Source organism: Ornithorhynchus anatinus, chromosome 14 (assembly GCF_004115215.2).
Source record: "Ornithorhynchus anatinus isolate Pmale09 chromosome 14, mOrnAna1.pri.v4, whole genome shotgun sequence".
NCBI lineage: Eukaryota > Metazoa > Chordata > Mammalia > Monotremata > Ornithorhynchidae > Ornithorhynchus > Ornithorhynchus anatinus.
In genome coordinates, this window is record NC_041741.1 from 1,608,068 (window position 1) to 1,629,836 (window position 21,769).

The window sequence follows — 21,769 nt, forward strand, 5'->3', positions numbered from 1 at the left end:
GGGGAGGATGGAAGGATGTCCAGCCTCAGATGGCACCCCAAGCTTCTCAAGCCAGCCCCGGGGCTGTGCTCCACAGACATCGCTTTGCCTGAGGGCTCGGGTCAGTCCACGGCATCCAGCGGGACTCGCCGGGGGTCATGCTGAAGAACAAGATGGCGTCGTTTCAGCCCTCCATTTTAGACATCTTGAACTGAGCGCCCCGCCCGGCCTCAAAAGACATGCACAGTGTGCTGCCTTCTTAGGTGACCCGGGAGAAAAACTCAGGGGAAGCAGTACGGCCTAGTGGAAAAAGCTTGGGCCTGGGAGTCGGAGACCCTGAGTTCTAATCCCGGCTCCGCCACCCGTCTGCCGTGTGATCTCGGGCCAGTCACTTCACTTCTTGTTGCTGTTTTCAATGTTTTTAATTTTTTTCTGTTTGAGGTAAGGATTTTCACACGTATGCAGAATGAGATGGGTATGTATGTGTATATGTACCACATATAGGTGTATATATATGCACACAGACACATACGCAAATTTGGGTTCTTTATAAACTAACCTAATACTGCAGTAGGTTACAATTTTAATGCTTCATATACACACACGTACACATGCACCCGTATACGCGTACGGCTTTATACCCGGCAGTATGCACATAAACATGGGTTCTTTTTAAACTATTAGGCTTCCACTCATAGAATTAGGGCATGTTGATTTAAAGTCTTTGAGAGAGATAATTGAGAGGTGACAGAAAGAGGGGAAAAAACGGCATGGATAATGCAAAACAGTGGATGACACCAGAGAGGGTGTCCCGGGGACGGGAAAGACAGGCTTAGGCTAATGGGGCCTGAAGTGACTGAAAATGCTACCCGGGGCCGAAGGAGCGGGGGTGGGGGAGAGAGCGGCACTCCCATCTGAGGACGCGTTTTGAAAAAGCTGCCGCGGACAGAATCTAAATCACGGAGAATTGGAAAAGCCACTCATGGATAATCAAGAGTGGAATTAATTTCTGGTTTGGTCTCTCTTCTCCCGCCTCTCCTTTTAACTGTTTGAATCCTAAACCTAATGAAAAAAGCTACGTAGCTCTCAGAAAATAAAACGGAAAATCTAGCGCTCTCCTGTGGCGAGGGCAACCCGACGCGTACGGCGCAGAGGTTGAGATGGGCGTTTCCACCCGCCTGCAGGCCCCCACAGGGTTGGCTCCTTTCTAAGTGGCATCGCGACGGTCGCCCGTCTCCCTGGGCGTGAAAGGGACGCTTCCGACCCCGCTAACCCCGGTGGCTCCGGGACGACCGGACGTCCTTCTCGGACCTCCACCTTTTTGCTCACCTCCGGGGCCCTCCCTTTCCCTCTGCTCCTCCAGCCCTCCCCATCGCCCCGACTCCCTCCCTCTGTTCTATCCCCTACCCCTCTCCACGGCACTTGTGTAGATTTATACATATTTCTCTATTTTATTAATGATCTGTATCTCTCTCTGACTCGATTTATCTATTTGGATGCTTTTGTCTGTTTCGCTGTCTGTCTCCCCCTTTCAGACTGTTAGCCCGTTGTTGGGTAGGGGGTGTCTCTATGACCGCACTTTCCAAGCGCTTAGTACAGTGCTCTGCACGCAGTAAGAGCTCAATAAATACGGTGGAAGGAATGAATGAATGTCGGCCCGGGCTGCGTTTAGAGTTGGGTCTTCCATCAGCGGGCACAGCTTCTTCCTGGAGTGTCTGACGCTTCCGGAGAAAACCCAGCCCTTTCAGGTAAGCGGAGCCCACCTCGTGCTCAGTGATGACCAGCCAGGAGGTCCCGGTGGCTACGGCGGCTTTCCGGCTGCCCCTAGAAAGAGTCCAGCCATTTCCGAGTTCCTAGCCGTCTCTCTCCTCCTACGGGCCATCGAGTGAGCCACTGACCACCTACTTCCCCTCGGTCCATTCCCCGGCTTAGCCGGACCAGTCGGCGCATGACGACGTCCACAACTTCTGAGGAATAAAAGAGTGCTGGGTTCTGGCTCTTATCTGGTATCTGTTATCATCCTCGGCCCTGGAGTACGATCAACCCGACATTCAATCGCTTATTCCGATGCCTCTATCTGCAAGCCTCCTTTACGTCCACCTCCCCCCCCACTGAGAGGGTGAGTTCCTTGGGGAGGGAATGTATCTTATGCTTATCTCAGGGACGCAGCGGGGGCCTGGTGGAAAAGGCAGGGGCCGGGAAGCCAAAGGACCCGGGTTCTAATTCTGACTCTAATGGCTGACCTCGGGCGAGTCGCTTCGTTTCTCTCCCACTCATTTTTCTCAGCCGTAAAATGGGGATGCAATACGTGTTCCCCTCCTACTTAGACCGCGAGCCCCACGGGACTGTGTTCAACCCGATAACTTATATTTACCCCACTACTAAGAACAGTGCTTGACATATACGCAGGGCTTAACAAAAGCCGCTATTATTGCGCGGCTCAGTGGAAAGGGCCCGGGCTTGGGAGTTAGAGGTCACGAGTTCGAATCCGGGCTCTGCCACTTGTCAGCTGTGTGACTGTGGGCAAGTCACTTGACTACTCTGTGCCTCGGTTACCTCATCTGTAAAATGGGGATTAAGATCGTGAGCCTCACGAGGGGCAACCTGATTACCCTGTATCTACCCCAGCGCTTAGAACGGTGCTCGGCACATAGTAAGCGCTTAACAAATACCAACATTATTATTAGTAGTAGTGTTTTATTCTAGGACTTAACACTGCTGAGAGGACCATTCCATTGCCATGCTCCATTCCTCTGTTTCAAATGGCAAGAGCAGAGTTTGGGTTTTTTTAATCGTGCACGAGGACGACTTATTAGGTGTCGAACACCGTTCTAAGCAATGGGGGAGATGCGAGTGAATTCAGCTGGACGCAGTCCCTGCCCTGCATGGGGCTTTCAATCTAATTAGGAGGGAGATACTCTTTCCACCTCACACCTCTAGTTATTTACCAGTGTGAGGTGAGTTTTAGACTAGCGAATGCTTCCTTTCCCTGGGCGAATTTAAGGCTCCCCCCCACATCCAACAGCTTCTATGGGAACATAAACGTGCGGGCACCTGTAAAAACAGTTCCAGCTTTTTCCCTCCCAGAGCAAGAGTTAATAGGAAAGGCTCGTTTCTTCTCCTGCCAGATTCCAGCCGCTTCGCTCTGTTTAAAAAGGGACTTCAAAGGTAAAACGCTGTCCTCGCTCGACAAATGGCCTCCCCCAGGTGGAGTACCCGAGGTCTAGCCCCACTGCTCCGAGCCCCACACCTGAAACCCTGTAATTTCACATTTTATAAACTTCCAAAAGGGAAGTGACTGTTTTGTTCGAAATTTATTCCCTGCCCTGTGCCTTTCTGGGCTCTAGGATAAACACGGGCAGTTATACACCTGGGTTGTGTTTATAGACTCCTCCACGGGAAGAGAAAAATGGTGTCCACGGCGCTTGCCCTGTTGATGATTAGGCGAGGAAGGATCCTCAAGGTCCAGAAGGATCCCCTCGGCCTCAGGTAAAGGGAATTGCGACCTATTGCATTCCTTCTTCCATTTTCCACTTCTTTCCATCTACCTTCTTCCTTCCAGTTGAAAAGTCTTTTGGTATCTGTCTCTCCTAAGATCCTAAGCCCCCTCAAGGGCAGGGATCATGTTTCTCTCTCCCCGCCCCCTCCCATCCACAAATACTCACACACAGAGTAGGCTGGTTAATTATGGAATCTACTAAGTGCTTACTATGCGCCCAGCACGGTGCTAAGCCCTGGGGAAGATACGAAACCAAGGATCAGGTCCAGATCCTTCCGCCAATTGGACTCCCAATCCAGGAGCCCGATAAATACGACCGCTCGGCTGGTTGTAACTCTTACCTGCCAGCAAAGGCGTGAGGCAGACGTTAGGCTCAACGTGTGTCCGATCCAGATCTCCTGCGGAAAACAAAAATCCCTACGGTCAGCGTGGCCGGAGAAAACCGTGCTAGACTTTAAATCTCTTTTACAAACGGTACCGAGAGCTCGGTGAACTGATATCGGGTGTAGATGTGTGAAAGAGGGAAGTGGAAAAAGAAGATGAAACTTGCAGTAAGAATAATAATAGTATTTATTATGTGCTCACTCTGTGCTAAGCAACGTTCTAAGCGCTGGGATTGATACAAGGTGATCAGGTTGGACACGGTCCCTATCCCACTTGGGGCTCACAGGCGCCATTTTACGGGTGAGGTAACTGAGGCACGGAGAAGTGAAGTGACTTGGCCAAGGTCACACAGCAATGTGTCTGTTTATTGCTGCACTGTATTTTCCCGAGCGCTAAGTAATGATAATAATGATGGTATTTGTTAAGCACTCACTATGTGCCAAGCACTGTTCTGAGCGCTGGGGTAAGATACAAGGTAATCAGGTTGTCCCCTGTGGGGCTCACAGTCATATTTTGCAGATGAGGTCACTGAGGCACAGAGAAGTTAAGTGGCTTGACCAAGGTCACACAGCAGACAAGCGGCAGAGCCGGGATTAGAACCCACGTCCTCTGACTCCCAAGCCCGGGCTCTTTCCGCTAAGCCACTCTGCTTCTCCAATACAGTGCTCTGCACACGGGAAGTGCTCAATAAATACAATTGAATGAATAAATGAAGGGAGTCCCTCAAAACCAACCCGCTCCAAGTCCGACCGTGGGGCTTTCCACAGTCTGAAAGCGAGGATTTACAGCAAAATCCTAACTCTCCTTTCTGCTCGTTGTGTCAGTTCCCTAAGTCCCAAGCGCTCAGTACAGTGCTCGGCACACAGTAAGCACTCAATAAATAGGATTGATCGACCGCTCCCTCCCCCCAACACTCTGTCCCCGCCAAACTAGGCTTGGAACCCACAAAAGGAAGGGCGCGGAGGTGAAGTGCCATTCAAAGGAAATCCAGATCTCATCCATTTCGGCAGCACTTGAGAGGAATTAAGGAGGCTATCAAAATCACATTTTATGGTGGGGGGGAAAATATGGCTGGAGAAGGTTAAATTATTTAATCAAGAGAACGGTGCACCGCAAAGCGGCAATCAAGCCAGGAATTCAACGCCGCTGGTCTCAAGCCTCTGCCTCACCATTCGCCACGACTGCTTTGGCCGCCGAGGTTTACGCACGGCTTGGAAAATGGAGAGAGACAGTGTGCGGACGACGAACTGGGGATATACTCTGTAGCATAATCACTCTTTCAAATTTAGGCTTGCCCTTTCCCAAACACTCTAAGCTTCCTGAATCTTCACCCCGTCGAGCAGATGTTGAGAGAAGCGGTGTTTATTAAACGAACACAGGGCTCTAGCATTATGTGGTCTATAAACAATACGACGTTCTTAATCAAAACATCTCTCAGTGTTCAACTCTTCCGATACATTGGAGGAAATGTTTCAGAAAAGTCAGAGGAGCAGGTGTACAAAAAGATTTCCATTACAGAGGGCTGATGGTAAAAAAAGAAAATTAGAGTGAACGATTCTTGGTTCAGGGGGCCTTAAAGAATATTGAATTTGAAGGGTTCAAATGAGTAAAAAGGGGCAATCCTGCACTTTGTTTTACTTTGCAGCTGCCAAGCTGGAGAAAAGAGTGCGGCTTAAAAGTTTCCTGGGAAGAAAAGCTGCGTGACCTGGCGGATAGAACCCGGGCCTAGAAGGACGTGGGTTCTAATCCCAGCTCCGCCTCTTGTCTGCTGTGGGACCTTGGACAAGTCATTTCACTTCTCAGTGCCTCGGTAACCTCATCTGTTAGTCCCATGTGGGTCATGGACCGTGTCCAACCTGAGAACTTGTATCTACCCCAGTGCCTGGCCCACCCAGCACTTAGGACAGTACTTGGCACATAGTAAGGGCTTAACCAATACTATCATTATTATTATTTTAGCAAGAGCTTAATTCATTCACTCATTCAATCGTATTTACTGAGCACTTACTGTGTGCAGAGCACCGGACTAAAGAGCTTGGAAAGTACAATTCGGCAGCAGATACGCTACGTAAGTGAGCCAACAACGCGCTCACAGTCTAGAAGGGATTAATGAATTACGTAAGTGAGCCGACAACGCGCTACGATTCTGCCGTGAGTAGTGTCCTACTGACGCGCACCCGATGCTTGCCGACTCCCTGGGAATGTTTGATTCTTCTCTTATGGTGGTGCAGCTTTAAACTAAAAACATTCTTGCCTCTTTCCCAGACCACCGCTTTCACCTGTGCCCTTTCGACGACTACCTGCGGTGCTCGGAATCACCGCTGCTTCACCGTCTCCCCCCGGGAAGGATCATTTACTCCTCCACGCTTCTCCGAGAACGGAAGCCTTGGTACCAGTCCCAACCTTTCCAAATGGAACTCGTACGTACAATCAACGACACCGTATTTAGAACGCCCGCGTGTAAGGGGAACCTACACGCACCGAAGCCGAGCCTGATGAGGAGCGAACGTTTCTCCGAGCCCGTGCCGCCAATCGTATCTCCGAGGACTGGGTGGCAATTTACTCGAAGCAACCTCTAACCCTTCCCCGACCGTTCATCCATCAGACCGGAGCATTCACTGAGCACCTGCCGTGTGCGAAGCGCCGTACTGAGCGCTTGGGAGAGCATCACGGAGTTCGGGGACCTGATCCGTGCCTTCGAGGAACCGCCCGTCAGTGTATCTGAAAGAAATTACCCAGGCGTTCATTTCTATGTAAGATGACCTAGTGGATAAAGCCCGGGCCTGGGTGTCAGAAGGACCTGGGTTTTAATCCCTGCTCCACCACTTGTCTGCTGGGTGACCTTGGGCAAGTCACTTTACTTCTCTGTGCCTCGGTTACCTCATCTGTAAAATGGGCATTGAGATTGCGAGCTCCCACTTGGGACAGGGACTGTGTCCACCCTGCTTTGCTGCATCCACCCCAGCGCTTAGTACAGTGCCTGGCACGAGGTAAGTGCTTAATAAATTATCCCTGTGGGTAGGGAATGTTTAATTTCTTTGCTCTGTATCTCCCAGGCACTTTGTACCGATTCTGTTCCTGTGACAGAAAAGGGCAAAATTTAGCTCCATTAAGATGGTTTCAGTATTACCGGATAGAACTTTCTGAAAGTGGCATCAGTGAATTTGAAGATTTCTTCCTAGCTGTTTGATTGCTGAAATGGGGCCCCGTTGGTTGGTGAGGAGGGTTCGGGCAATCCTTAATCCGCGTAGAAAGGATGTTGTGTGGTAGTAAAACGTTTAAGCGTTCAGAATCCGCGATTGCATTCGGCTAGGATTTCACGGATCAAATCAGAATATCTTCACCAAATAAATGAGGAGAGCCGCTTGGAAAACAGACACACGGGATTAACCCAGAAGCTCCGGTCCACTCTCTGCGTACAGCGCTTGGTACACCGTAGGCGCTTTATAAAGACCGCTTTGTTATTATTACTATTATTAGTAGTATTACCAGCCAGTCTGTCATTCATTCAGATTTACTGAGTGCTTACTATGTGCAGAGCGATGGCCATCTCTACCTTTGGTCCGTGTCCCAGTGCTGTAAGAAATTCACGAAGGCACTATCAATGTCGAACTGTCAAAGAGACTGATGAGGCCAGGCGGCAGGGCCTAATTCAGCCTGCTTAAATCATCTGATCGTTTTTTGGCTAAGTCCTAAGTGATAGGCTATGGGTTCGAATCCCGTCTCTGCCACTTGTCAGCTGTGAGACTGGGGGCAAGTCACTTAACTTCTCGGTGCCTCAGTGACCTCATCTGTAAAATAGGGATTAACCGTGAGCCTCACGTGGGACAACCTGATGACCCCGTATGCCCCAGCGCTTAGAACAGTGCTCGGCACATAGTAAGCGCTTAACAAATACCAACGTTATTATTATCATCTAATCAATCGGTGGCATTTCTCGAGTGCTTAATGAACTAAGCCCTTGGGGAGAATACAGTGGGTCCCTGCCCACGAGGAACTTACATTCGAGTGGCAATATCTCCTCCAGCACTCAGTAACCACTTAAAAACTACTTTTATCATCACCCTGATGACAAATCTTCAGGGACTGCCTCTATTTCTTGCTGAACTGTACTTCTCAAGCGCTTAGTACAGTGCTCTGCACACAGTAAGCGCTCAATAAATATGACTGAACGAATGAAATTTTCATCTGCGTCAGCTTCGTCGCGGATGGAACTTCGATATTAATTTCTAACCAGGTCTCCGAAAAAGAATTATTTCGTTGGGGAGTACGTAATGTGAGATTTTAGAAGAAAGACGGGCTCCTTTACATAGAGTGAGCTAGATCCTCCTCTCCAAGTAAGTAACGAATTTCCCGGACAGAAGGCAGGCGTTCACTCTTTCGAAACCATTAAAGGCGTCATTCATTAAAGTAATACTCCGAAGTCACAAAGGGCCCTCAAGCAGTTTAAAATAGCAAACACGCCCTACCGAAGGTCCTGCTGCAAACTTACATCTCCGGAGAATAAACAGTCGGCCCCCAGGATCGTTACTCTTCCCTTTAATGTGAATCGGTGAGATTCACTTTTTGTTATTAGGCAATTTTTCAAAGCGCTGTACAAACAGGGATTTTATGCTTCGATTTGTAGCAATAACACGAAACCACTGGAAACCGGCCTGCTGCTCTGACACAACGTTACCGCTCTGAAACCAAGGCAACCCGGATTTAAGATGACTGCCTTGCCATCTAAAGCTTTAGAAGCCAAAAAGCGATTTTACATAGTAAATCGTACTCACTTCCTCCCCCGTTCTCAAACACAGTACCTTCGTTCATTCATTCGGGGGTATTTACTGCGTGCCTACAGTGTGCAGAGCACTGTACTGAGTGCTGGGGAAGAATACAATAAAGGACTAATGGGTCTCTGGCCCTAGGGGGGTTGACAATCTTCCTTTGTCTCTCCCTTGTCTTCCCGCAAAATCAAAACTGCAAGGAGCTAGGGCTTTTAGGTCTTGGGGGGGGGGGGGGTGAGCTTTGAACTCTAATGACAGGAAGACACCCCTCCCACCCCCTCAGGTGGGCTCTGCACTTTGCCCTACTGTCCCAGTGTTCAAAGGCTGTTCCTGGGCAATTGTGACCTGCTTGGTCACAAGGCAAGGATCGATGCGAATAGCTGCCCCCCCTCAAAAAAAAGCTGGACCCAGGAGCAGCAGAGAGCTTCCCAGGACCCCAAAATTGGGTGGAAAAGGGCCTGGGGCGCAGGGCAGGGGAGTGAGGGTGGGAGACGAGGGCAGTGACTGACTAGAAAGCATCCTTGTTTGCTAATGACAAAGCTGCAGGCAAGTTCATTTTGTTTTAATCAAGTCTAAGGAGAGGCAGCGTGGCTCAGTGGAAAGAGCCGGGGCTTGGGAGCCCGAGGTCATGGGTTCGAATCCCCGCTCTGCCACTTGTCAGCTGTGTGACTGTGGGCGAGTCACTTCACTTCTCTGGGCCTCAGTTCCCTCATCTGTAAAATGGGGATTAACCGTGAGCCTCACGTGGGACGACCTGATGACCCTGTATCTCCCCCAGCGCTTAGAACGGTGCTCTGCACATAGTAAGCGCTTAACAAATACCAACATTATTATTTTTTTGGGGGGGTGGGGGCGGAACAAGAGATTCCAAAACTCCTCTTAGTTTTGTGGTTTTTTTAGGGTATTTGTTAAGCGCTTACTATGAGTCAAGCACTGTTCTGAATGCTAGGGTAGACATACAGTAATCAGGATGGACAGAGTCCCTCTCCTCATTTTGCAGGTAACTGAGCTTCAGAGATGTTAAGTGACTTGCCCGGAAGTCCCAGAGCAGATAAAAAAAATCAGAAAAGAGGATTCTAAGATCGTTTCCCAGGATTCAGTGTCTCTAGGCCTAGAAAGAACTGGAAGAGTTGAAGGTTTTTATAGGAGAAGCTTCTCCTGTGGACTTGAAGCAGCGTGGCTCAGTGGAAAGAGCACGGGCTTTGGAGTCAGGGCTCATGAGTTCGAATCCCAGCTCTGCCACTTGTCGGCTGTGTGACCGTGGGCGAGTCACTTCACTTCTCTGTGCCTCAGTTCCCTCATCTGTAAAATGGGGATGAAGACTGTGAGCCCCACGTGGGACGACCCGATTGCCCTATGTCTACCCCAGCGCTTAGAACGGTGCTCGGCACATAGTAAGCGCTTAACGAATACCAACATTATTATTATTATTAAGTCATGGCTACATAAACTTCTTTTTAGGCCAGGTCCTTTGTAATTTCAAGACCAATACGCAAGGCTCTAGAGGCCATTCGTTCTGTGCCTAGAGTAATGTTTTTTTGCCGTTCGGGGAGAATTTCCAAGTGTCCAACCGACAGACGCCTTGACCATCTTTGTGGTCCCTCTTCGGCACCAAATCATCAATTATTTATGGAGCTCTTTCATCCTGACAGATTGCTGCCAGTCACCCCCAGTCATGTCTCTCTTCTTCCTTCTGCTCCCTCTATCTGGAAAGAATTCATGTCTGCCAGTCTCCCCCATTTACAATTTCTATTAATGTCGGTCTCCCTTTTAGACTGGGAAGGGAATGCGTCTGTTATACTGTCAAACTGTACTCTCGCTTAAGCAGCGTGGCTTAGTGGAAAGAGCCCGGGCTTGGGAGTCAGAGGTCGTGGGTTCTAATCCCGGCTCGGCCACGTGTCCGCTGCGTGACTTTGGGTAAGTCACTTAACTTCTCTGTGCCTCAGTTCCCTCATCCGTAAAATGGGGATTAAGACTGTCAGCTCCACGTGGGACAACCTGATAACCTTGCATCTACCCCAGTGCTTAGAACGGTGCTTGGCACATAGTAGGCGCTTAACACATACCATCATCATCATTATTATCACAGGGCTCCGCACACAGGAAGCGCTCAATAGATACCATCGACCGACTGATTAGATTGTAAGCTTCTCGAGAGCAGGGAATACTTTCCCCCAGATACTCAGCGCAGTGGTCCGCAGTCATCGGGTCCTCGAGAAAAATCATGGACTGATCGATGAATTAAGCACTGGCTGAAAAGTCAAGGCGGTATAGAATGATTCGCAAAACAGGAAGGAAAAAAAATCCCCACGCGATTTTTGCATTTCTGGGTCACAGTCAATACTAACGGATCACATGAATTATCTTTTGCCATTTGGACCACGCTCTGGACAGTTTACAACTCGTTAAAAACAGTCCATCTGGCAGGAAAGGGAGAAATGAATCAATGGTAATCATGTGAGCACCCACTCTGTGCAGATCACTGCATTAAGAACTAGTCCTCTAGATTGTAAGCTCATTAATAATAATAATCATGATCACAATAACAATATTAGTGGTATCTGTTAAGCAATTAGTATGTGCCAAGCACGGGGTACATACAAGGTAATCGGGTTGGACACAGTCCACGTCCTACTTGGGGCCCGCGGTCCTAATCCCCATTTTACAGATGAGGTAACTGAGATACAGAGAACTCCAACGACTCGCCCGAGGTCACAGAGCAGGCAAATGGCAGAGCCAGGATTCGAAAAAACTAAGAAAAAAACCCAAATCAACCCCACGTGATTTCAGGAATTAGGATTCTTGCTGATCTCATTTTATTCCCCAAACCAACTGACCAACCCTGAGGGTAAGTAGACCCACGGAGCGTTTCCTAGAGCAAAGCTCTTTCCTTCCATTGTCTCGAGGCCAAATATTCTGGTACAGGAGTGGGAAAGTCATTCTAAAAAGCAAGAAGATCTCTCAAAGGGCACCCTACGCATACAAAGTATTCATTATTTTACCCCACCGGCCAGACGAAAGGAAGAAATGAAAATGAGCGCATTGAGGCCCACCACCTTGTGCGAAAGAATGAAGAATGAGTTCTCGGATCCAGGAAGCCCCTAGGAAAGACAAACTACGCCAGGGCATTCGCAAAAATCAAGAGCTTTAAGGAATTTCTGTCCAACAGTTGGGGGATCGGGGTGGGGGGAAAAAACGTACTCTGCTCACTGTACACACGACACCAGTGGGAATAAGGGCCAGTTCAAGTTCTAAGTTACCATTACTTGAAGTAATAGCTTCAAGCTGTACGGCACAGCTGTACCGGTCCAGCCAGACGGCCTATCGCAGCAGTGCTTTGATAGCGTGGGCCCTTAAGTGTCAGGATATAGAAAAGGCAGCAGTTGTTGGCTGTGAAAACAGTCTGATACAAACCAGATGGGGACTCGGGCCGATGGGCAGCACAAAGGAAAACAATTGGCTCATTCAACAAAGTCGGGCCACTGCCCAGGAGAATTAACAGAAGACAATAACAGTCGACCGGAGTTGAGGCAAACAAGAAACGGCCATGTGGCTCGGGTTTAAAAGAATTGTTTTTCCTCAGACTAAACATAAAGTTTTCATTTCTAATTCTTAGATTCATTAATGGCGGTCTGGTTTGGAGGCCCCCCCCCCCCCCCGGCCCCCGAAGCCTTCCGTACGATTCATTTGTGCCACTTTTGCTTTCGTGACCCCGAGAGAGAGAGAGAACCTAGCGAGAGACTTGGGGGTGCCTCCCTGGAGAGCGTTAAGAACCTAGGCTCGTTCTAAAACTATTTCGGGAACCTGGCAAACGCACAGAGAGAGCGTGCGTGCGAAGCAGACGCATTTGGTTGAGAAAGCTGAATGTCTGTAGGTTTTGGGGGGAATTTTTTCTCTTTCTTTTTGGAGGGGGAAGGCATCATCGTGCTGCTGTTTCACTGTTTCACATGTTTGGAGCTTGGCGGCAGTGCTGACAGGAAGAGGAGGAGGAGAAAGAGGATAAGGAAGGGCAACGGGAGGAAGATAAAGAGAAGGCAGTTGGAATGGGAGGCCCTGGAGGCGGGAGTGGGCAGGGAATGCGTGTACTATATCGTTATACTGCATTCTCCCAAGTGCTTAGTACACCGCTTTGCCCGCGACAAGCGCTCAGTAAATACGACCGACGATTGATTGATTGAGGAGGTGGAGGAGATGAGAGCCGGGGAGAGGAGAAGGGAGCTGGGGAAAAGAGGTGAGGCTCTAGGGAGGGGAGGCTCCGTCCGCTTGAGGGGCACGGGCCGAGGGAAGAAGACGAGCGGGTTCCGCTCCACTTGGATGGAAGGCCGGGCGGGAGGGGAAGAGGAACGAGATGACGACGAAGGAATAGTCCTGCTCAGGGACCACCAAGCTCACTTCCCACGAAATGAGCCATGGAAAAATGACTAGTCTATTATCTCCTCTGGAGTTAACGCCCAATAAACCGGACAGGACCAGAGCAGTTGGAGAAGTGGCTCTCAGAGGGTGGTCCAGATTGAGGGGAGGGAGAGGCCGCTGGGTCTCTCGACCTGCCGACGAGATCCTCGAGCTGGAAAGTTTGCGGCCTTAGAGGAGGGGAAGGGACTCGGATTCCAAAATCTTTTACTTCCCGATTGGACGATAAAAATGAAGAAAGGTGCCAGATGGGACTTAAGAAGAAGAGTCCACGAGAAGCAGCGTGGTTCAGGGGAAAGAGCCTGGGCTTGGGGGTCCGAGAGGTCACGGGTTCGAATCTCGGCTCTGCCACTTGTCAGCTGGGTGACTGCGGGCGAGTCGCTTAACTTCTCCGTGCCTCAGTTCCCTCACCTGTAAAATGGGGATTAAGACCGTGAGCCTCACGTGGGATGACTTGATGACCCTGTATCCCCCCCGGCGCTCAGAACGGTGCTCTGCACATAGGAAGCGCTTAGCGAATACCGACATTATTATTACATAAGGATTGCCCCGGCTCAAAGTGAATTCCCTGCAGTGAGGTAGGCACTTTGAGGGGACCGACAGCTCTTCATCTCATCCAGGGGGAGAAATGAGTGGGTCGGGGGCGTTTCCCGTGTCCACCCTAGAGCGGCCTGACGGTTGGACTCTGGCCCAGAAAAAGGAAGATTTCGGGTGGGTGACAAACGGCTGCCAAGGGATCGGCGACAGCGGCCCCCCCCCAGAATAACTCCTCGTCCTCCCTCCCGAATCCTTTCCCCCACCTAACTTTCCCATCACTGTAGACACCACCACCGTCCCCGTCTCTCAAGCCCGCAACCTTGGCATTCAGTCCAGTGCACGCTCCCGGTGCATACTCAATAAACATTATTAATATCACCACCATTACTACTAATTGTCCCTAAAAGCGACCGGTGATATTGATTGAGCACTTAGAGTGTGCAGAGCACTGTACTAAGCACCTGGGAGATTACCAGTCGATCAACTGTATTTATTGAGTGCTTACCGTATGTGCAGCGCACTACAACATAGTTGGCAAACAGGATGATTCCCTGCCCACAACGAGCTTACTGTCTAGAGTGGGAGACAGACATGAATATAAATAAAAGCAGACCCTTTGAAGACCAAGGAGCGCAACTCATAAAGAATTCCATCTTTTCATGTCACCCCACCAATGACTGGGTCTATTCGGCACCTACCCCGTAAGTAATTAGCACTTGGGAGATATAATAGTAATGTTGGTATCTGTTAAGCGCTTATTATGTGCAGAGCACTGTTCTAAGCGCTGGGGGAGATACAGGGTCATCAGGTCGTCCCACGTGAGGCTCACGGTTAATCCCCATTTTACAGATGAGGGAACTGAGGCACAGAGAGGTTAAGTGACTCGCCCACAGTCACACAGCTGACAGGTGGCAGAGCCGGGAGTCGAACCCATGACCTCTGACTCCGAAGCCCAGGCTCTTTCCACTGAGCCGCGCTGCTTCCCTATCCAGAAGAAGTATGGGATAGTGATACCTTCCCTGAAGGAGCTTACAATTTAATTTTACAAAACGTTACTATCATTGTCTAAAATTAATCTCAGATTGTTGCTGGATCATTCCCCAAGTCGGCCGTGCCCTTCCGCCCCAACCCCTTCCTAACTTGTGTTTCTTATCCTTCGGAACGATAACAATAATCATCACGGCACTGAAGTGTTTACTCTGTGCCAGGCACTGTATTAAGCGCTGGGTGAGTACAAGCAAATTGGGTTGGACACAGTTCCGGTCCCGCGCGGAGCTCACAGTCTCAATCTTCATTGACAGATGAGGTCTGAGGCACAGAGAAGTGAAGTGAGTTGCCCACGGTCACACAGTCGCCAAGTGGCAGAGCCTGGATTAGAATCCATGACCTGATCTGTCTCAGAACTCAGCTCCGAGGGGCAACCTCCGACTCCCTTTCACGTTCGCAGAATCGGACTCTCTCTGGACCTCGTGATTCATCGGGAGCAAATGTCGACACGTTAGTTAAGACGGATTCCGGTATGATCTGTTTGCATTACTGCCTCGGACGGAACCCAAATTCCTGAGAGTAGGGCCGGAGTCCAAACTCCGCAAGCTCCGGGCGAGCCAATGAATGCCTGTGGAAGATGAGCGAATGCCTGCGGTGTTCTCGAGTCGGAAAGGTCGGGCTCAGTGGGAATGGGATTCAACACTGCCCCCCCCCCCCCCGTCACTATCAACAGACGAAAAGAGAGGGAGACGGAGAGAAAAAAGATCGAGCACGCGTGCAAGCCACCGAAGTGGTCCAGAATGCTCCGGGGGGGTTCATCCTTCGCGGGTGGTGGGGCTCTCTCTACGGAAACGGCAGCATAAGAGAAGGGCGTAGACTGGGAGCCCGTCATTGGGCAGGGATTGTCTCTACCTGCTGCCGAATTAATAATAATAATGTTGGTGTTTAAGCGCTTACTATGTGCAGAGCACTGTTCTAAGCGCTGGGGTGGATGCAGGGTCATCAGGTTGTCCCACGTGGGGCTCACAGTCTTCATCCCCATTTTACAGATCAGGTCACTGAGGCCCAGAGAAGTGAAGTGACTCGCCCACGGTCACCCAGCTGCCAAGGGGCAGAGCCGGGATTCGAACCCATGACCTCGGACTCCCAAGCCCGGGCTCTTTCCACTGAGCCACGCTGCTTCTCTATACATTCCAGGTGCTTAGTACAGTGCTCTGCACATAGTAAGCGCTCAATAAATACTACTGAATGAATTAATTCAAGGTCAGACCAGGGATCCAGCTGGCTGGAATCGGCAGCTGCCGAGGAAGCTTACACAGATGGTGTCCACCTTGACAGCTGACCATACAGTTAGAGATTTACCTGCCCCTAACAGTCCCAATTTTCCCCTCCAAGGTCCTCTCATCCATTCTCTCATTCGATAGTATTTATTGAGCGCTTACTATGTGCAGAGCACTGTACTAAGCGCTTGATCCACGAATTCATCGGAGGGCTTCTTCCTCCTATTCATGTTGTCCACCCATACAACTTCCCGTTCCCTCTCCTCTTCATCTTGCCAGGCAGAAGCGTCCTAATCTTTTCGGTCCACCCCCAGGGAAAAGCGGCCCCACTTCCCGCAAACGCTAGCCTCTCCTACTGCGTCAGCCTTGTCGGTGAGTACACGTTGTGCCGATAAACTGAGGAACAGACGATCAATCAGTGGAATTTATTGACAAGGATTCCAAGATCCCTTTCCTGAGTCCTGATAGCCCAAACGGAGCTCGTCAATTTATCATCATCTGGATTCATTTCCCCAGAAGCACCTCCTCGCATTTGCCGATCCAGAAACGCTTCGTTTTTCCACCTCCACATCTGGTCATAATAACAGTAATAATAGTGATAATAATAACTGTGGTATTTGTTGAGTGCTTCCTGTGGGTCAGGCACTGCTCTACATGCTGGGGTAGATAAAAGGCAATCAAGTCGGACACAGGGCTTGGCCCACGTGGGGCTCTCTGTCTAAGGAGGAGGGAGACGGGCATCGAATCCCCTTTTTACGGATGAGGAAATGGGGGCACAGAGAAGTGATCTGCTCAAGTTCACATAAGAGGAAGTGGCGGAGTAAGGTCCTTCGACTCCGAAGCCTGGACTCTTTCCACCACGCCACGCTGCTCCTCTTGCCCGTCCCAATTCACCCGCTCTCTCTTTTCCACCAACTAACGGGTCAGGTCGTTGAAAGCGTTCACACTTCCACAGCCACAGATGGCCGAAAGCGGCCATTTCACTGAGAGAGCCACAGAGTACCTGGCGGGGGAGGTATTGTTTCCGCTGACTTGCCCAAGTCTCATTTTTCCCATCCTCCATTTCCCGTGAATAAAGAGAGAACCGCACCGTCGGCTGAATTTTTTCTCTTCAGCGCTTGACGGGCGGGTCACCTCTTCCCGGTCGGTCCCTCTTCGAAAAGGCTGTGTGGAACGGAGGATGCACCGGGCTGGGGAGGGTCGTATGGCCATCGCACGTCTGAATGCTTCACGCCAACACTTCAACAACCCGACATATGGCCAGGGTAGGGTTGTCGGTATCGCCGTGCGTATTTTATCAATTGCCGTTTTCTCCTCGTAGAAGTGCCTTTGATAGCGAGAACAGGGCTGCCGTGGGAATACAGCGGCGAAACCCCGCGGTTAAATCTACGTTCTCTCCGTCGGCACATCGACACAAATTACGGCCCAGGCTTGCTCTGCTAAGGAGAGATCTACCTAAGGCTGGGGGGCGGGGGAGGGTCTACGTGGCTTCCCTCACACCCAGCCCCACCCTGGGCTGGACCAGCGCATTCAATTGAATAAAAAATGATTTCCGATTTGTGTTCAGTTCCCCTTGAGTTTTTTAGGGGGGTAGATTTAGATCGCTTCCAGGGAATCTCATTTGCCGGAGACAGCGGAGTGGGAGTCAAAGGGAAGACGATGAGGAGAAAACGAGAGGCCCTTTGATAGAGTCTCTGACACTTGGGAAGGTGGTTTCTCTGCTGAGGTTAGGAATGAGGTCAGCAATTGAGAAGCAACGTGACCTAGTGGGTAGAGTCCGGGTCCGGGAGTCAGAAGGCCCTGGGTTCTAATCCCGGGTCCGCCACTTGTCCGCTGTGTGACCATGGGCAAGTCGCTTCATTTCTCTGCGCCTCGGTTATCTCCTCTGTAGAACAGGAAGACTGTGAGCCCCACACGAGACAAGGACTGTGTCCAACACGACTAAGCTCGTACCTACTCCGGTACTTAGTACAGTGCCTGGTACATACGAAGCACTTAACGAACACCATTAAAAAAAAAAGGGGGGGGGGTCAGCACCTTGGTGGAGGAGGGAAGGGAGTGGAGGGGCAGTGATAAGCAAATAGACATAAACACCCCCTGTTGCTTGACAAAAAAAGCGAAACAAAACCAAAAACAGTCCTCGAAAGAGTCAGGGTGAAATGTTTGGCCTTAACGAGATCTGATCAATTTATCTATTTACATCTAAGCACTTCAAACCACTGGGACACTGTCTCACAGAAAAAAAAAACCACTTGGAAAATAGCCGGTAGGTAACTCGATTAATAGTGGGTATTCTTCTAATTCCCAAAGGATCGCCTTCTGAGTATGTACGTTCAGGGAGGCGGCGGGAAAATCAGAACAACTGAGGAGACGCCCACCTTCTCTTAGCAAGGGAAGAAGAAAATTGATTGTTGGGATTTATCGAGCGCTTACTATATACAGTACACAATCCTTGCCCCCAGGTAGTTTACAGACTGGGGGCGGGGGAGAGGGAAGCGGGGGACAGACAGAAATTGAAATAAATTACAAGCAGGATATAAGGATATTTGAGGGGATGAAGAGAGGGTGAATATCAGTGCTTAAAGGGTATAAATCTCAGGGCACAGGGGACAGATATGGGAGAGTGTGAAGGGCAAATGGAGGCTTAGGTGGGAAAGGTCTCTTGGAGGAGTCGTGACTCTCTAGAGACGGGGAGAGTCTATTAGATGCTGGAATTGAACAATTTTGGAGGTCAACCACACAATACACGTGAATTCTACGGGTCGTGCCCGTGATACAAAAGCACCATTTTTCATATCTGTCGGATATGACGGGTGAGGGAGTTCCGGGAAGCGAGGAGGACAACGGCAGGGCTCAGCGGCAAGAGATGAGGTCAAAGTACGGTGAGTAGCTTGGCATAAGAGGAGTAAAATGTGTGGCTGAGCTGTAGTAGGAAATCGGAGTGGTAAAGTCACGTGTGGAGAGTTGATTGAGTGCCTTAGAGCCGGTACCTGATAATGACAGGTGACAGTTTGAAATAAAATCCAAGAAAAATCCAACGAACGCTTCAAACTTCATGACCTGGAGGATTATGTGATAGAACTTCCTTTCGGCATCACTTCAGTGTCCAAGTTAAGCAGACTGGGATATCACAACTCATTCTACGAGTATTTGTAAACAGTTATATATCTGCTTGCCCTGTTAGAATTTAAGCTCCTTGAAGGCAAGGAACGAATCTCACGTTTCTATTGTACTTTCCGGGTACTTAGTATCGTGTATGGCACCTGATAGGTGCTCAATAAATATCACCAATACTTTTCCTTCGGGGATTAGTTCCTATTCCCCGCCCCTTGTCATGTAATGATTCCTCTCTCATTCACACAGACACACACTTTCTCTCTCTTCTCTCCCCCCCAACAACGGTAATTACAAAAAAACCCCCACATAATTGCCTCTGGCCTTGACAGATGAGTCTATTAGATGCTGGAATTAAATGATTTTGGAGGTCAACCACCCAGGACGTATGACTTCTAGGGGTCACGCCAGTGACACAAAAGCACCATTTTTCCAGCTGAAATTCTCCTCTATCAACCCCAGGAAGAAGTTTAATATAAAAATTGGTAACATTTGGCTTAGCTATATAAACTAATGGTGATCTGGAAAGGTTGCGAAAACATCCGTGAACTTGCTTTTGAATTCTCAAGGACATACATTCAAAACCTCATCTTCAGACCTCGTAATCAAAATGGTGTCGAGAAATAATTTAGGTAAAATAAACCCAACTGTCCAATCCTTAGAAAATGCCTCTTTCTTAAATCTGCACACACCTCATTTATTAACTACAATATTCCAGAGTACAACAAATAGTCTATTTCCTGCGAAACTGTTTCAAGGCCTTGACAAAAGATCAGCTGAACGTGAAAAACTGAAAACCACAGACACAAACACACGCACAGTGTTCATTTCAATCATTTCAGCTAAACTAGCGTTCTACACAATTACGGTAGGTTATTGGGAGACATGTCACTCGGTTATTTTAAAACCTTGTCGAGTAGGGCAAAGAAAAGAGACCTCCCTCCACTCCACACATGAATAGGAGTGTGATTTTAAATATGCCGAAGTCAGGAAAAACTGGGCTAGGTTTTCTATCTTGCATAAATCAGCTACATTTAAAACCCAAAGGAAAACAGAAAAGCTTCCAGGATATTAACGAACACCGAGTCGTTCATTTGCACGTTTGGGTAGAATTACGGTTGCGACGGTGCCCCTGAATTTCGAATTTCCTGACTCGCACCTTTAACACTTCAAGTTGCATAAATATCAACTGCCAGAACATGTGTGGTTCTGCAGAGGGACAAGATTTCCCACAAAATCCTGCCCTTCTTCCTTGAACAAATTGCCGTAATTCTATTTGTTAAATGATTTCAACATTCCCTCTTGGGATCAAAATCACCTACGGATACAAAAAAAAACATAGGCCAGGCCAGAATCAGGAGAAGAAAGCATCTCTGTTTGATGTCGTTTACGGTGGCTGTCTTGCAGCGTCTTGGGGAAACCTAGTCCAGAGATCACCAAATGGATGTTCACAATTTTAGAAACCTCTCTCACAGCACTTGTTACATTACAGTGTGAATAAGTGGTTCCAGATTTACTAGTAGGGAAGCAGCGTGGCATAGTGGAAAGAGCACGGGCTTGGGAGCCAGAGATCACGAGTTCGAATCCCGGCTCTGCCACTTGTCAGCTGGGTGACTGTGGGCGAGTCACTTCACTTCTCTGGGCCTACCCCAGCACTTAGAACAATGTTTGCCCCACGGGAGGTTCTTAACAACTACCGCAAGGTAGAACGGGGACGATCTGAATGCCCTGGGTTCTAATCCCGGCTCTGCCACTCGTCTGCTGGGCGCCTTGGGCAAATCACTTCACTTGTCTGGGCCTCAGTTCCCCATCTATAAAACGGGGATTAAAACCGTATTGCTTTTACGAGATGTTCTTCCCCTCGACTCTATTTATCGCCATCGTTCTCGTCTGTCCGCCTCCCCCGATTAGACCGTGAGCCCGTCAAACGGCAGGGACCGTCTCTATCTGCTGCCCACTTGTTCATTCCAAGCGCCTAGTACAGTGCTCTGCACATAGTGAGCGCTCAACAGATACTATTGAAGGAATGAATGAACGACCGTGAGGCCTACGTGGGACAGGGACTGCGTCCAACCTGACTAGCTCAGCGTTTAGCATAGTGCCTGGCACGTAGTAAGTGCTTAACAAATACAAAAAAGAAAAAAAAGGAACGGAGCTGGGACTACAACCCAGATATAGCCACTGTGGCACTCTCCCGAAGCACTCTGTCGCACGGCTAGCATTTAATGGGCGCTTGGCAGGTAGCACTGATGGATCGGAGGCTCGGCTTCCCTCCCCTGTGCACCGGGGCTTGGGTTCAGCCTGGGAGGCAGGGGCAGCTCTGGCGCTGAGGTCGACCGCAGGGCTTGATGTGCTTTTATTAGAAAGAGGCTCTTTTTTTTTTTAAAAAAAAAAAGGTATTTATTAAGCACTTACAACGTGCCAGGCATCGTAAGTGCTGGTGTAGACAGATCCTGGGTCATCAGGTTGGACCCAGTCCACGTCCCCTGTGGGGCTCACAGTCGACCTCCCGAAAGCACTCGCTAAATGCGACTGAAGGAAGGAATTTATGATGGCCTCATGGCCTCCCCAAATTTCACAACATACTCTCTGTGTGTCAGGAGAATACTGCCCTGCTGCCCCAAATTTAGAACCCCGATCCCCGCTGCAGGTCATCCTCACCATGGGAGACCGATCTACCGCGCGTGCATTGAGTATACCAACGGGCGCCCCGCTCAGAGCCTTAAGCGGTGAATGCCTCGCTGTCTGAATTTTCATTTTACCCAAAAGGTTATTCCAGACTCTGATTTTTGTTGTCTGTTGCATCTGAT

At 49.5% G+C, this 21,769-nt stretch overlaps 1 protein-coding gene across 2 annotated transcripts in view; it reads right to left on the bottom strand.

Moving 5' to 3' along the window:
- The window catches only part of KIAA0586 (KIAA0586 ortholog), a 77,947-nt gene that overhangs the window by 3,533 nt on the left and 52,645 nt on the right, over positions 1-21,769 (bottom strand). For both annotated transcript variants that reach the window (XM_007659521.3, XM_039914067.1), the window contains one exon: positions 3,820-3,876. In XM_007659521.3, coding sequence (XP_007657711.1) covers positions 3,820-3,876 — 57 coding nt within the window. The remainder of the gene's footprint in view (positions 1-3,819; positions 3,877-21,769) is intronic.